The sequence below is a fragment of the Aspergillus pseudotamarii genome (assembly GCF_009193445.1).
Source record: "Aspergillus pseudotamarii strain CBS 117625 unplaced genomic scaffold BDV38scaffold_57, whole genome shotgun sequence".
In the NCBI taxonomy this organism is placed as follows: domain Eukaryota; kingdom Fungi; phylum Ascomycota; class Eurotiomycetes; order Eurotiales; family Aspergillaceae; genus Aspergillus; species Aspergillus pseudotamarii.
This window is the reverse complement of record NW_022475071.1, coordinates 111,938-127,142: the sequence shown is the minus strand read 5'-3', so window position 1 is coordinate 127,142 and position 15,205 is coordinate 111,938. Positions and strand designations below refer to the sequence as shown.

The 15,205-nt window shown below is 48.8% G+C and overlaps 3 protein-coding genes across 3 annotated transcripts; all 3 read right to left on the bottom strand.

Annotated features, from left to right (window-relative positions):
- Positions 1-176: 176 nt before the first annotated feature.
- BDV38DRAFT_167178 (mitochondrial 37S ribosomal protein uS7m) lies at positions 177-1,997 on the bottom strand. The gene is made up of 3 exons (XM_032051895.1): positions 1,243-1,997; positions 818-1,156; positions 177-727 (listed from the first exon to the last, which is right to left on the bottom strand). The coding sequence occupies exons 1-3, from the start codon at positions 1,579-1,581 to the stop codon at positions 302-304; spliced, it is 1,104 nt and encodes a 367-aa protein (XP_031910193.1). The 5' UTR covers positions 1,582-1,997; the 3' UTR covers positions 177-301.
- Positions 1,998-2,320: 323 nt separating this feature from the next.
- On the bottom strand, positions 2,321-3,724 carry BDV38DRAFT_286156 (calcium/proton exchanger; the record flags this gene model as incomplete). Its single annotated transcript, XM_032060617.1, has 3 exons — positions 2,321-2,393; positions 2,443-3,281; positions 3,347-3,724. 3 exons carry the CDS (start codon positions 3,722-3,724, stop codon positions 2,321-2,323), a joined length of 1,290 nt encoding a protein of 429 aa, XP_031910192.1.
- Positions 3,725-6,506: 2,782 nt separating this feature from the next.
- Positions 6,507-14,228, bottom strand: BDV38DRAFT_273793 (Utp14 protein-domain-containing protein; the record flags this gene model as incomplete). Its single annotated transcript, XM_032057733.1, has 8 exons — positions 6,507-6,523; positions 6,577-6,836; positions 6,916-6,977; positions 7,028-8,755; positions 8,814-9,305; positions 9,354-9,463; positions 11,284-11,413; positions 11,490-14,228. The coding sequence occupies 8 exons, from the start codon at positions 14,226-14,228 to the stop codon at positions 6,507-6,509; spliced, it is 5,538 nt and encodes a 1,845-aa protein (XP_031910191.1).
- Between the last annotated feature and the right edge of the window lie 977 nt (positions 14,229-15,205).

The window sequence follows — 15,205 nt, the reverse complement described above, 5'->3', positions numbered from 1 at the left end:
ATACATACATACATGTACCTCTACAAATTTGAAGCCACCATGGTGAATTGATAAACCACAAGAATCACTTTCACTATGATAAATAATAAATATGAAAAAACTACCTATACAGATGCATCAGGTGCTTGAAAAAGTCCCATAATAAAATACAGAAAGGAAACAGATCCCGCATCTTCCATCTAATTCCCAAAGCGAAGAAAGAGAGGGAAAAAGAAAAGTCTCATTGGATGCAATGCCGGAATAACTCGCAATTGTAATGCCCAACCCGTCATTGCGTCTGTTTGTACGCATGTAAGGCAGTCTACCGACGACCACCGGCGACCATGCCGAGATTCGACCGGCCTGCGATACCGAGCTTGTGCTGTTGCTCTCTCTTGTCCCACACACCACTGCGGCCTTCTGCAACCGCAACCAGCTCGTTGGCTACTCGCTGGGCAAACTTGCTGTCACGTCGTTTATCGGAGCCATCGATAATCCATTTAATCGCTGTCCTGCGGCGTTGTCTCAGCGCGAGCGGAACCGGAATCTGCACCGACGCACCACCACCGGCGATACCTTTCTGCTGGCGGATCTTGATCAGAGGAGCAACAGAGTCGACAATCAAGGTGAGATATAGGACGGGGTTGAGTGGAAGCTGCGGGGCGGGGGGTCCAGGAAGCAGAGGCCGCTTCGGGTTGGGCTGAGGCGGAGAAGCAGTCCGGAGGTGGTCCAGAATGAACGCCATATCCTGCACAACAATAGAGCTTAGTATCTTCACCATATATCTTGTACGTAACTGTAGAGCAATGATTCAATACCCCCCAAGGGTTTCACGTACCTTCTGGGCCCTACTCAGTTTGCCATCCGTCATTAAGAGTTTGGTAAATTGTTCGAGCAGCGAGTCATATCTTGTGCGGAAGTTCTCTGTCTTGGGAAGGGTCTCGACAGGGTCAAACTTGATCCCATCATGAAGTTCCTCAGCCTGCTGGTTGACCTGAGAGATCATGCTGGCCATCACTGCGGCAGTTTGCTCATCGAAGCTCTTTCCTTGGCCATGTAGTTCGGCCTGGCTCCGACGAGTGGATGTCGAGAACGACCGAGTACCAGTCGATGATTTGATCTGGTCCTGCATGACCTTGGGCATGTGTTTCCGGGCTTCTTTGTCCCGTTGGAGAATCTACATAGAAAAATTTAAGAGGATTGTCCGACTTCCCATCAACGGAAACAAGAGGGGTATAAAGAGATCACACCGAGGCGGCTTACCTCTGAGATAGGCGTTCCTTGCTCCAACTCCGGACTGGCGGGAGTGCCATCGCATTTCTTGTCCATGATCTTGCTTATCTCCGCGGCCTCCTCGCTAACGTGAGGTAATGGGTCCTCTGTGGGAGCCTTTGGTCGCTCCGAATTGTCTCCCCCGGACGCTGAGGAATTCCATCTCTTCTGCATTCGCATCGAGGACGACAAGCCAGTCTTCAAGCCATGGTGGGTGGATCGGCTGCCGTTGATAGTAGTAGCGATACTGGGTCGGGAAACGTTGACAGAGGTTTGGCGAAAGACCGGGACAGCAGTCCTCGCGTTGAAAAGGTTGAGACGGGGCGGCATGCCGAAACGCGCTCTTCTAATGCTGAGCTGGAGTCAAAAAAGGGTGGGCTATGGCTGAACCGACGATGGTCTCGCTCGCCCTCTGCTTTGGGAATTCGGCGAACGATTTTCCTCTCCACGAGCGCTTAGTCATCACTCGCCAAGAATCGACAGGCTCATGAACGATGATGAAGTCATACAGTTCCAAGTAACTATGTTTGTCATATCAAGAGAATAAACAAATCAAGAACATTTGACAGAGCCCCAGTCTATAGTTCTACAGAATTGTATAAACTCGTTATTTTATCCTATTCTTTCAATGCCAAAGCCTAAGTTCTCAATATTATACAGACTCAACTGAAGCATCAGAATTTGCTGTGTCCAACGATACCATGGCCTGGCCTGACTCGATATGACCAAGAGAGTTCAAGGCCAAAAAGAAAGCCACCCAGCACGACCAAATCGAATATGCCGCTTTCCGGCGAGACTCGCAGCCATATAGATCAAAGTGACTGACCCGCAGTACAAGTCCTCTGGATACCGTACGAAAAGATTAGATGATAACCTAGGAAGCATCCAAGGATAAATTACAACAAAAATGAAACAAAAAGGAGGGACAGGAGAGTCGCCTAGGTAATTTAATAGGGTAGCTAATGTAATCCGTCTTTGTTCTCGTCGTATCCTCACATCTCGTGAAACGGTAGAGATGAACAAGCGGGAGGAGGAAGGGTCGCATCGCAGTCCACGCTAATGCGCGTACTTATGTGTGAAACAGGGCGTCGTCGGTGGCCTGATCTGGGTATACATAGAATGCCAGAGCCAAAATCACATACCTAAGAAAAGCGTTAGTGAAATCAAGTAGAAGGGACAATCGCCACATACATTCCCAGACACAAGCCGCCTTCAAGGTAGTTTGACTTCCCATCCTGGATCAGGAATGTTACAACTAAGCCGGAGATAAAAAAGGCGACGGTTTCGAAGATGTGGAAGTGGAGAGTCATATCCACATCCAGGATCCAGCCCAGAATAACGAGGAAGGGCGTGACAAAAAGGGCGATCTGCAGGCTGCTGCCTATGGCAACTCCAATGGCAAGATCCATCTTTCCTTTCCAAGCGACCACAACCGCTGTCACATGTTCTGCAGCATTTCCTACGATGGGAATGAGGATCAGACCAATGAAGGTTCGGCTCATACCAGTCTTTTCCACGATAGGGTCAATGCTGCCAACAAGATAATCGGCACATACGGCGACGAGGATTGTCACCACAACCAGGACAACGCAGGCAGCCCAAGGGGAGAGGATATGCTCTTCCTCCTCTTCCGGCACATCATCGCCTGGACTTTCCGGGTCGGGAGTGGTTTCCTCAAAGAACGCCGCGTGTGATTTGAGTTGGAAATAAAGGTACATCACATATAGAATCAGCAAAATGATAGCAGTGCCATGTGATAGAATGAGAATATTCTTGTCTCTGTTAGCTCCATCACCGGCTGAAGAGAGAGATGCGTAAAGTGTCGCGGGGATGATCAAAGAAGCAGATGCAACGGTCATCAGTGACGACATGGTCGATGCCACCGTGGTGTTGAAAGATTGTTCAGAGTAACGAAGACCCCCAACAAAGAAGCAGCATCCTAGCACCAGGAGGATATTAGAGAGTATACTACCGAGCATACTAGCCTGAACGACACGGATCTGCTCATCCTTCAGGGCAATGATGCTAACCTACCGTCCCCCAAGCCGTTAGTCTGAGACCAGAGAAAGGCCCAGTTATAGAGGATGAGACTTACAATCAATTCCACAGCGTTGCCAAAGGTAGCATTCATTAATCCGCCTAGTGCCTGACCCATCGCAGCTGCTAGCTCCTCGGTCGCGAAGCTCAACAGAGATGCCAGCGGCACGATTGCTAGGAAGTTCAGTGTGAAAACAGCAGTACTATCCCAGCCAAGAGCGCCAGCAATAATGCCAAATGGCACAAACACCAGGAGGAGATTGACATAGTCTCGTACAAGGGTAGCCCATGTCAAGTGGACGACTCTTACCGGCCAGTACGCCCATGCCCTAGGTTTATGGTGTGGAACAAGGCCGGAATTGGCTCGAATAGTGTCACCGATCAAGGCATCTCTTTCGTTGGGCTCCCTAGAGCCATTCTGAGAGCCGCCAGTCATGCTTCTTCTGGAACCCCAAGTGTGACTTCGGAAACTTGTACGGAAATTTTTCGGCGCTGTACAAGAATTTCGTGAGCTTGAATTAGCCTGACCTCATCTTCACGTTTCTTCGATGGTGGGCGCAATCCAAGTTCAGGGACCAACAACCACGGAAAATGAAGTAACATTTGACACAGAGATAACTTAAAAAATTCCAGACTCTAGGTAAACAAAGGGATGAATGCAATGGAAACGATGACTGGGATGAAAACAAAGGAATCCACTCATTGAGGGGGTGAAGGGGGAAAAAGGAAACAAGAGATGGAGGGGGGAAATATACAGAAACACCGACTCAGATTTGGGACAGGAGGGCAAACACACTGTTGAATGGAATAATTGTATCTCCCAGAGATTACAATCGTAAAGTGAAGAGGTAGGAGGACGTGGGATTGACGAAAGTATTTGAAAATGAAGGAATCACAAGTGGGTAGTGTGAGAGAATAACATAGTAGTTAAAACAGAATTGATGGTAGAAGAAAAAGATGGAGGAATGAGTTTCCACCTACCCATTTGATTAGTGGTGTGGTGACAGTTCGGCACCACAACCCGCAATGATTAGAGAGATTGAGAGTCGCAAGATATCGACAATTTCTTGGGAACTTGGCACGGGATTAGGTGAAGAACCGTTCAAAATTTGGCGCACTTAATGGAGCAGCAACGTATCCGAGTGGAGGTGACGTTGTTGCTGTGTGGCTTGTCGGGTGACGATATCGCTGTCGAACCGTGTCAAGACTCTCGAGTAATTTATCCCTGAATTTTCTTCCAGGATTTAGACTTTGCTCTTCACCAAGCTCGACCAGAGAGCGTGAGAGGCCAAGAAAACTAATGAGCTAGGAAGGGTTGTACTGGGGACAGCAGCCACAACCATGGACCGGTAGACAAGGAGATAATAAAGGGCCGTGCGGAGTTTTGAATTCCAGAAAAGAGTTTTGCCCTCTCTCAATGGCTGTACCAGCGGTGGCTGGAAGTTGATCGGACAAAGCTAAGACGATGGGGTAATTTGGTGCCAGAACCGAATTGGCTCCAGCTTCTTGTCCCGAGACGTGCACAGCCTCAATCTGTGGTGATTGAAACGGTCAGGGATGGTTTGTGGGAAGCTAAAGGTGGCCACTGTCTTGGAATTGGTTAGCAGACGATTGGGTAGTAGTTCATTAGTCGGTTGCTAGACGAGGTCAAGGAACGCGAGATTCGGATACTTCGAGGGTTAAGATCTGGACTAGGGGGTCTGGGCAGCAATCCCAGGCTTTTTAATCTAGGGGATGGGATGGGGGGTGGATGGTGGTTCTCGAAAAATGATGACGTTGGTGCACGCTGGGACTATTCCTTACTATTCAACCTTATCATGGAGGATCTCACGCTTTGATGCCCAAAGGATGAAATGGTTGATGATCGGTTGTAAGTCTCCGATTAGGAATCCTTCATTTGTTGGTTGTGAGAGATGAGATGATTGTATGAGCTCGACAAGAAACTTTTTGGTCAAGATGAACAACGAACATAACATAACTCTGTCCATTCTCTTAGTACTAGTACTAGTACTAGTACGTATTTCCCATAAGTGGGGCTCCATGCAGGAAAAAGCTTCATTCCTTCTTTGGGCTTAGTGGCAGGAGCTCCCAGAAGGTCCAGTGATTAATCATTACCTTACGGAGTACCCGAGGGTCAATCAGTACTAGTACTCAGTACAGATAGTGCAAAGGAAATAATGTAGTATGTGGTATTGAATTATAACCGATTCTGTAAGTAATTTTCGATGTATCAACTGGGGAACCCCCACCTCATGCGACACACAATGACTGCGCTGAAACTTGTGCTGTTTCCCAGTGCCCACTCATGGAACCCATGGGTCCCCGATCCGTGAGATACCCGCCAAGACTGAGCACTGCCACAATTATGTCTCCACTCCACTTCTTCCCGTATTTTAGACTCCGAGTATCCGCAGAGAATTTGATATATGCGTCTGTACGGAGTATGCACCGTATGCATGTATGTAGTATGTACTTGTCTTTGTGCAATCGTAAAAGTACCACCTCCGTATCTAGGACGAGATTCACATACAGACAGAGCCCTGGTTGGGGTAAATTGTACAATCTTTGAATCCACGTCATCGCCACACGAAACGTGAGATTGAAAGTTCGGTGTGGCGCACTCTCCGCTCCAGGTATTCGTGGCTGGCTACAAATTACATACATGCATGCTTAGCTTAGCAGGACTTAGTACTAGTTAGTAGTATGTACTCAGTACTCTATCACACCGCAGAGTTACTAGCCTTAATTGGTCAGCGGCCTGCAAGAACTACTGTACCCGCACCAAATCCGTTGGTATTTTGCTCATACCCGGCGGGACAGCTCTCGCACGTCGCATCTGAAAACTTGGGCGATCAATTGGCGCGTTATGAACAAAAAGATCCTATAGGTAGTGAGTGGATCAGGGTTTGCTCAGCCGCCACCTGAAGCAAGACATCTCGGATTGAGTAAACCTGCCTACGATGCGGAGAAAGGGACCATTAGCTACGACCACAGAGATGTCTCACGAGCCTTGGAAAACGGCACTGAGATTGATATCTACAGCTACTCCTGTGCTGCGAGGACATTAAATATACACAAATGTTGTCGCTCAACTAGATTCGGCATCAACACGAAGACATAGACCTCACATTGCTGAACATGCTATACCGCCCCGGCCTGATAATTGCGAGGAATGAGGCTAGATGAACTCATTCATGGAACCCCATGGTTTGAACACTCTATGCGCCGCCGAGTCCTATACGCCGTTAGTGATGCTAATGAGCCCTGAAGAATGGGTAGTTAACTCACCTGCAGCAAGCGCAAGGTACCAAGTCCGTGTCGCTCCTCCATCGATCGCGCTATAGTCAAAGTTCGGTTGTGCGAAGAAGTTCCAGGCTGAAACCGGATCGATAAGGGCAAGGTTGGCATACAAGACCCCTTTCCATCCACCTTGCACATTTTCGGCCGGAGACGCAGCATTGGTTGCAAAAATGGCATCCCACTCTTCCTTGACGAACTTTTGGCTACGCGAGTATGACGAGACAGGTAAGAGCGGCAGCATGTGAATCCTATCCAACGCATTAGCCTCTTGGTTCTAGGTGATTGAAAGAACCCACACGCGGAGATAGATGGACAAGACATTCATACCCGTGAACATATTCTAGGTTGGCTCCAAAGTAGGTAGTGTGGTCCACCTTGTTTTCGAACAACTAGGCCGGCGTTAGTATATCCCTTGTCATATCATAGCTCCATCGCTTACTATGCCCGTCACTTTATTAGGAATAAAGACCGGGGGTTGATTCTTGTTGTCGGCCTCCATTAGAAAATAATTATGTAGGCTCCGTCTCAAAATCCCTAGCATCAAGTTCCCTCTTGCTTCCATACTGGCATCCCCGATAGTCTTACCCCACATCTTTAGAGCATAAGCAAACATCGCATCTTCCGATGTCGACTCTTCGTCTTTCCCGTCGAAGGATTCAAAAAGCCCTTTAGCCCATGAATGACCGTGGAACCAGTCGAACCCACGCGAAAAGGGGAAAAGTGGATCATTGGTAGCGGCATTTCCTGCATCACGGACAAGCATATTGACCCATTCTTTGTTGCCTTGAATCCAAGATGGATCAAGTGACCCGATAACTGCAGCGGCATGGATGAAATAGCCGTAGTGAAAGTGGTGGTCGTTGTAATATGTGTTTCCGAAATCAGCCCCTGAATCACCACCGTCATAACTAGCAGAAGACACTACTCCTTTCCATACATTGTCGTACACTAGTGGAAATTGCTGCTTGTTATCGATAAACCGAGCGAAGGCTGTCTTTAGATCCTGCAGAGCAGGGGCTGCAAGGTCGGGCTTGCCACCCAGTTTGTCCACGGCGTATACGAGCGTAGCGAATTTGCTGAGAGCTTTACCGCTGAAGTACATGCTATTCAAGTTGGACTGACTGCCGACGTCCTGCTGGAGCTCTGTTGGTGCCACATCTATGATAACCTTTCGGGCAGCTGCAGAAATTGTGTCGACGCTGCCGGCGGACACAGACCACGGGGCAAATCCCATACCAACAGGCAGATCCTGTTCCACCATTGACCAGGATTCCCCGATCACTGCTGTAGCATTGCCCTTTGTGGTTGTGCGCATTGTGATATTTGTGAGGCGGTCCTGGGTAGTTTTATCAAATGATTCGACGTGGTGCGGCAGAGCATACATCATCAAAGGGGTACCGTCTTTATCCTTGCCCTCCTTCTCCCACGTGAGGCTGTATGTACCCATCTGACCGGACACAGCACCTTTCACCCAACCTTGTGTGGCATAGACACCCGATGAATTGTCGAACAGTTTCTCTCCCAACGCACCCGCCGGGTTTTTGGCCACCTGCACTGTTCCTGACCATCCAGGAGGCCCACGCAGGTTGGTAGTGGACTCCAGATGGAGATTTGGATCCTTCCCATCAGCTGAAGTTAGGTAAAGAAGCCAATTGGTGCCATCTGCAAGATCCACCGTATATTTGAAAATCCCAGGTCTTGGAGAGCCAGCAGAGACTACTTTGTTGAAGAAAACACTGCTTTGAATGACGGGTTGAAGGTTGGAATATATCCCGGTGACAAACCCCATGCCCTGTACCACGGGAAAAGTGATCCTTTCGGATGATCCACTTTGGGGTTGCAAGACAGCGTTTGCCGAGAATGGCAGAGGGTTCTCTGTCATAAGCACAGTAGAGCCCCCCAGTTCCGTTGCCGATAATAAAATGGACTGGATACCAATAGGGTTCACGTAATATTGAACGGGGCTGCCTGGTATTTTGTCATTTTTCGGCCCCAAAGCAAGTTTATCTGCCTCAATATGCGAGATAGCCATGCCGTAGCTTTTCGCATTCCCGTTCCCTTTTGCCCACGCAATCCCATATGGATGTGTGAAGGTTGTATTGGTTTGAGTTCCTAGGAACAATCCGGCGTAGAACTTGTTCGTTTCAATTGGGTCTGTGTTGTTCATCTGACAAAGGTAAGCTGGATACAAAGCCTCATATACTGGGGGGGGGGGGGGTTCTCACTATGGATGCCCTCGGGAGTGGGTGGTCATTCCGTGACTTCACCGTTCCGGGAATTGGACCGGTAGATACTGGCAGAAACACGTCCTGACCGTTGGCCATTGTTGCCATGATTGTGCTGGTTGCTGGGATTGACTCAACGGAGGTAGAAGTATCTTGAGGCTTCGCCGAGTGACTCGTGAGGCTACTTGTGCTACTCGAATCTGTAGGTACGGGAACTGAGATGCGAGTTGGAGCAGTAGTAGGGGTCGAGGTTGCCTCTGGAGCCCCGTTTATTGTTTCCTGCGAAGGTAATGTGGCAGATGGCACAGGTGTCGTTGCTGGAATGGTAGCGGGTGCGTCCGAAGTCGTGGGTAATATGTTGGGAATTAATGCCCCTAGCAAAGGACCATATAAGTCGTCAAAACCACCAGCGAATCTATAGGGGTCCTCCCTAGGGTCCGGAGTGGGCTTCTGCAATTGACGGCCTTCTCGCTCAAGGCTGGTTGGGTAGAACTGTTTAACGTAAGTAGGTACATCGCCAACGGGTTGGTATGCGCTTACACCTTGAGTCTCGGGCAACAGTAACCTGGCGTTTGCAGCAGACGGAGGGTACTGAGTCTTGAAGGAAGTGGCCGCTTCTTGCGTAGCTGTTGGGGCTGAATGTACCGTTTCTGCAACAAGTAGCCCGGTTAGTATGAACGCAGACTGCCACCTCGATCTCGACTGCATCTTGAATGCGCCACAACCGACGTGGCCCGACGAACATATATTAAAATGACTAGATATGCAAAAAAAAGGCAAATAGGCAAGATAGACAAATGGAAGAACAATCACAGTGGGCTTGTATTCAAACAAGAATAGACCCGGCGTTCTGTTTCACGTCCCGTATTGGGGTATCTTTGCTATAGATTCAGGAACCCTCAAAAGGACACAAGTATCCACAGGAGTTCACCAGACACACAAAGTTCTCAAGACAGCAAGTAGTAACAGGCACTCAGCAGTAACCCTAGTCGTAACTATCAAAGTTGACCATGAAACCCGTAGGGGCTCAAAAAGGTCACCGAAAGTATACGGCAGCCCAGGTATAGAAGAGAAAAAAAGACAATGGGAAGAAATGCAGAGCAAGTCCCAGAACGACAAGGCCATGCATGAAAATATTAAGAGCACTCATAATGTAGATATGGCTTACCCCAGGAATATAGCTAAATTCCAGTCGTACCTAGCAAGAATGTTGACAAGTCCGAGCAGACAACTCCGTTACCGTGTAAAGGGAGACCAGATGACACAGCTGTCTGCAGTGTGTTGTCTGCGATGTGTAACGAGAATGTCGATCTACATGGATGTTAGTATAGGGAGTAAAAACAAATAACCCTGGTGGCCGCCCAAATAGGAAGAGCAATGTAGGAGTCAACAATGGAATGCGCCGATCCAACTACTACCCGCGTTATGCTGTAGTGAGATTCGTGTTCTGCCACGCATCTCTCCCCACCCGCGGGTATGTATTGAGTATGCTGGATGACTTACCTAAATGATAAATTAGATCGCCTGATTGGGTTCACGTCAATAGTAATAGTTTGATGGTGGGATGCATGGGTTCGAATTATCTTTCATGTTGTTGAAGGAAGCGGGAGCAGATGTGGAGCAAACCAGGCGACTAAAATACTCTCGATTCTTGGTCGTGACTACAAACACACGTGAGTCTTTGGATATTCTTGAGAAGGTCTGCAGAGCCCAATACTATACCGGACATTTTCCATGAAGAACAATTGCCATGAAGGGTGTCCTGAGGTACATTCCTATAGTTTTAATCGGGAAGGCGACGGATAAATGATATGAGACACGGGGACGTTTCCGAAATCCTGCGGTTGATCGACTTGACCGTCCATGGGGCCGGCCACAAAGGTCGGTCTCCACCAATACCCTTGCAGGGCGAGAATTAAAGTGTTGGGGTTATGTTACATAGAAATCGAGGCGTTACGCGACGAAGTACAGATGACGCTCGTGGCGCCTGACGGACGACAGACGCCTCAGGCAGGCAAGTGCTCACCCGACCCGATCACTTGTCCCACTATAATTGATATAGGGCTCAATACCTCCTTCCAACGTAGATGCCTCACTACTAAGTGCTAGGGACGGTATAAGCAATTTCACAAGGAGATTCGCAATGGTTGTCATCGCGGTCTATACACCGGATATCTACGGGGGGAGCATAGACTCAAACTTTTATCGCCGAATGCAAAGCCAAATGGGAATTATCCCTCTTTTCTTTCTTGGTGGCCATCTAATCGACTGACTGTGCATCGTGATGTACGCCCTGCAATCTTATTATTAACACACCAAAAGACAGAAATGACAAGTAGAATAGAGGCCAACGGGTGTCAGCGATCGCCAATTACACTCCGTACGCCAACAGCCGTCCTGTAACCAACGTATTGGGATTAAACCATAGGCTTCTCCATCGGCTTGATGATGCCCTGTTTGATCATCACACGAGGCTTGGTTGCGTTCTGTAAAGTTTCCTTCGTCGACCACTCGGGGCCAATCGGCAGACGGAGAGATCTCTCGTACTGTTGTCTGGACTCGAAGGGGTGAGGGAGCTGAGTGGCCAAATATTTGTTGTTCTAGATGGAGAAGTAAAATATTAGTATCCGATGATCTACCGGTAATGGCACATTGCCTTAGCATGAGATGTCTTACCTTCTTGACCCGTTTCTCGTTGATTATGACGCGAGAGAGTTTGGCGTCTTTTCTGTTCTCAGGCTTCACACCCTCAACAGTGGTAAGGAATCGTTTCTGTCGCTTCTGCTGCTTTTTACTGATGCCATCACCCGCCCAATTGCCCCAACCTGGCAAAGTGTTATCAATCACTTGGTCATCTTCCTCCTTGATAGTGTCATGTTTCTCTTGTTCAAAGTCTTGCACAACCTCATCCCCAGCAAATGCTCTCTTAACGAGGTCATGGTTCTTGAGAAGCACGGGCACGTTGCCGTCATCATCACTATCATCACCCTCGTCCATATGTTGCTTTCTGGGAGGTATGACCGGCTTCTCTTTCTGATTGTTGGGTATGGACTTAGACTTTGTGACATCAGGCTTCCCTCCATCCACAGTGATGTCAAGCCCTTGCTGTGAATCATCCGCCGTTGTTCGACGGTTATTCCTACTCGTCTGAATCAACCAGGGATTCTCATCTTCAGCAGCATCTTCCTTCTGGCTGGATGACCCAGATATACCACGTGTGCGAGACTTCTTATCAGACCCTGCCGGTTTTCTCTTGTCAGGCCGGTTGACTACAATGTCAACATCATGTTCTACCTCGGGAGCTCGAACATCTTCATCATCTGATCCAGGGGCCTCTTCAAACTCATTACGAGCGTGTGATTTTGATTTGCTCACTGTGGCCGACCTCGAATCCGTAGAATGACCAAACTTACGTCGGCCAACCTCGGACTCGGCTTCAGACTGGGATTCTTCTCCATGGAGCTCACGATTGAGACGTCGGATTTCAGCGTCGTTCTGTGCTTTGCGCCCAGCCTCCGCGTTCTGCATGAATTTCATTGAAAACAGCTTGGAGTGAGGACCCTTCATCTCTGATTCGACGTCACTGCCATGTTCGAGCTTATCTAGCTTCTCACGAAGTTTGCGCTTCTCCGCATCAGAGCTATTTTCTTCGTTCCAAGGATCATCATCCTCAGATTCTGAACTGGAAGAACCCAGATAGTCTTCGTCCCCACGCGATATCCGCTTTCCTTCGATTCGACGCCGTAACTCCTCCTCCTTCAAGGCCAAGTCAGCTGTACCGAGTCGGGCTTCCTCATCCCATGCAGTCCGACCCGTCTGCTTGAGGCTCTTAGCCCATTTGCTCTCCTTATGTTTTGAGCCCATTCTTGCCTCTGCCCTGCGCCGTTCGTTTTGCTCTCGCTCTTGTTCATCAATGTCCACACCGGCATCGAGAAGTGCCTGCCTTTCCTGTTGCTCCAACTTCTCTCGCTCTTTCCGATGCACACGACGGTATGACTTGCTCTTGATCTTTTTGATCCGTTTGGCTCGCACTTCTTCTCGGAAAAGCAGATCACGTCGTTTCCGCAGCTCTGCTCGGCGCGCCCGAATCTCCTCAATAGGCAGTTTTCGCGCTTGTAGTTCTTCAAATTCCTGTACCTGGTCTTCAGCTAATTTGCCGTTGGCTTCTGCTAAACCGCTCTCAACTAGAATATTTTGGATAGTGCTTTCGAGATCCGTTCGGGGCTCTGCGGCACCTAGGCGGTGCGTCTGATTGCCTTCAGGATCGGGAAGGGGGAACATAAGGTGTTCCGCCCTGCGATTTGCCTTAACGGTGTCTAGCCAGCGATCCAAGGTTTCCTTGCTCTTCTCATACGCGGCAGCTCGGTCCAGCCGGTCTTGTTGACGCTTTGCAAGAGGAGCATCTAGTTTTCCAGGAACGCCGGACGACTTGTGTGTAGAAATATCGGAATCCACATGTTTCAAGGAGCTCTTCAAGCGCGAGTCTGTAATAGAGGGCAAAAGGTCGGCCACAGTCAACTTCCGTGTAGACGACAGTCCGAATTCCGTTGGATTGCGATGTTCCTGCCCGCCGTTTGTTTTGCGTGCTGACTTCTTAGCAGACTCTGTCCCCATAGAGTTGACGAAATCTTGTAGTTTCGAAAGACCGTGCTCATTACCAGTGTCCTCGTTGTCAGAGAGCTCCAGCTCGCTCTCATCACCGAAACTGCTATCGTCGTCGTCGTCGTCGTCGTCGTCGTCGTCACCTTGGGAATCGGTTTCATCTGAGTGGTCATTATCATCAGATTCATCGGCTGCTCTCTTCGCCTTCGAGGACTTTCGCTTTTCGGCTTCTTCCTCTTCTGCTGTATTCATATCCCAAGCTGTAGTCAAATCCACTGCATCTTCACCAAGATCATCTTCCTCTTCGTCGATTTCGTCATCCTCGGATTCTTCTACATCTTCGGACAAGTTAATCTGGCGACCACGTTTCTTTGGTTCGGGGGCCTTTCGCTTCGGTTTAGCCGAAGAACTTCCCCGGAAACTGAAGCCTTCAAATCTTTCCTCGTCACTAGAGCCCATGGCCTCATCACTGTCCAGCTCGCTATCATTGTCACTATCGACTTCCCCAATTCTCCACTTATGGCCTTCACCGTCACTACCACCATTTTCACTTAGATCGGATGACTCGTCACCTGTCCGACGACGCTTGTTATCGGGCTCGTCTGAATCGTCCATGTCGCGACCGGAATGCCGCTTCCGCTTGAATAAATCATCATCATCGCCTAAACGGTTTCGTCGAATCTTTGGTTTGACGGGAAACTGGGCCTCTGCGATAGCAAGAGCATTCAAAGCTTTGCTAGACTTTTTCTTTTGAGGTTGCTTTTTAGAAGATTGGTCTCGTGGACCGCGCAACTGGGTTTGTTTGCGGGGCATTGTTACGGGACCTTCAAATAAATATTAAAAGGTACGATCGTAGATGTAACGTATTCACGATCTTAACCATAGCCCTGAGAGCTTCGTATGCACCGCGCAACTAGTGAGAGCGTGGAGTGTGGTAGTTGGAATTACTTTTTTTTTTTTTCTTATCCGCAGATCAAGAAAAAAGTTCAGGTTCTTGGCGGATAACGGACCTAAGTTGGCCTTAGCGCCGCCGACTTTCAAATCCTTCCTCCGACTCCGACATTGGTATCATTGCACGCCTCCGCAAATCCATCCAGTAGGTTCTGCTGGCCAATTGCTTACAGCATCTCCACAATGTTCAAGCCTTCACAACCGATGATGGCGCGACTGCGCTTAACGACTAAGCAAGTCAATGGTGGATACTATAAAGGAAACCGCACCGGCGCGATGGGTTACTTCGCGAAGAACGGCTCATATGTGATCGACTGGAAAAAAGTCCGAACCTTTGTTGTTCCTGACAACTTGGGTGAATTTAAGGTATGGTCGTTGATCGTTTTCAAGAGATTGTTCTCAGGCCTAATTAGTTGACATTTGACTACAGCTTACCCCATTCGTCACGCAACGCATGGCCCCAACAAAGTCCAAATACACCAGAGACATGGAGAAAGATAGCAAGTTGATCACAGTTGAACGAGCATTTGGTGGGAAGGACTACCTTGACATGTGGGCTTCGGACAATGGCCAAGAGGTACTTGAGCAGGAGCGACTCGAACAAGATACACACCGTCACTAGTCTATTACATCCAAGGATTAGGGAGATATCGATGGGAGCTGAGGCAGGCCATCACATAGGACTGCACGAAGAAATCTGCAACCTCGCTTCAGGCTCTCGCTTGCGCATACCGCTGGCTCACATGAGGCATCGCAGTTATCCGCGCCTACATCGCTTGATTTGGACCCTTTTGTATTATTATTGTATTGTACTGTGTGTGCGATGTACGGTGATTTGG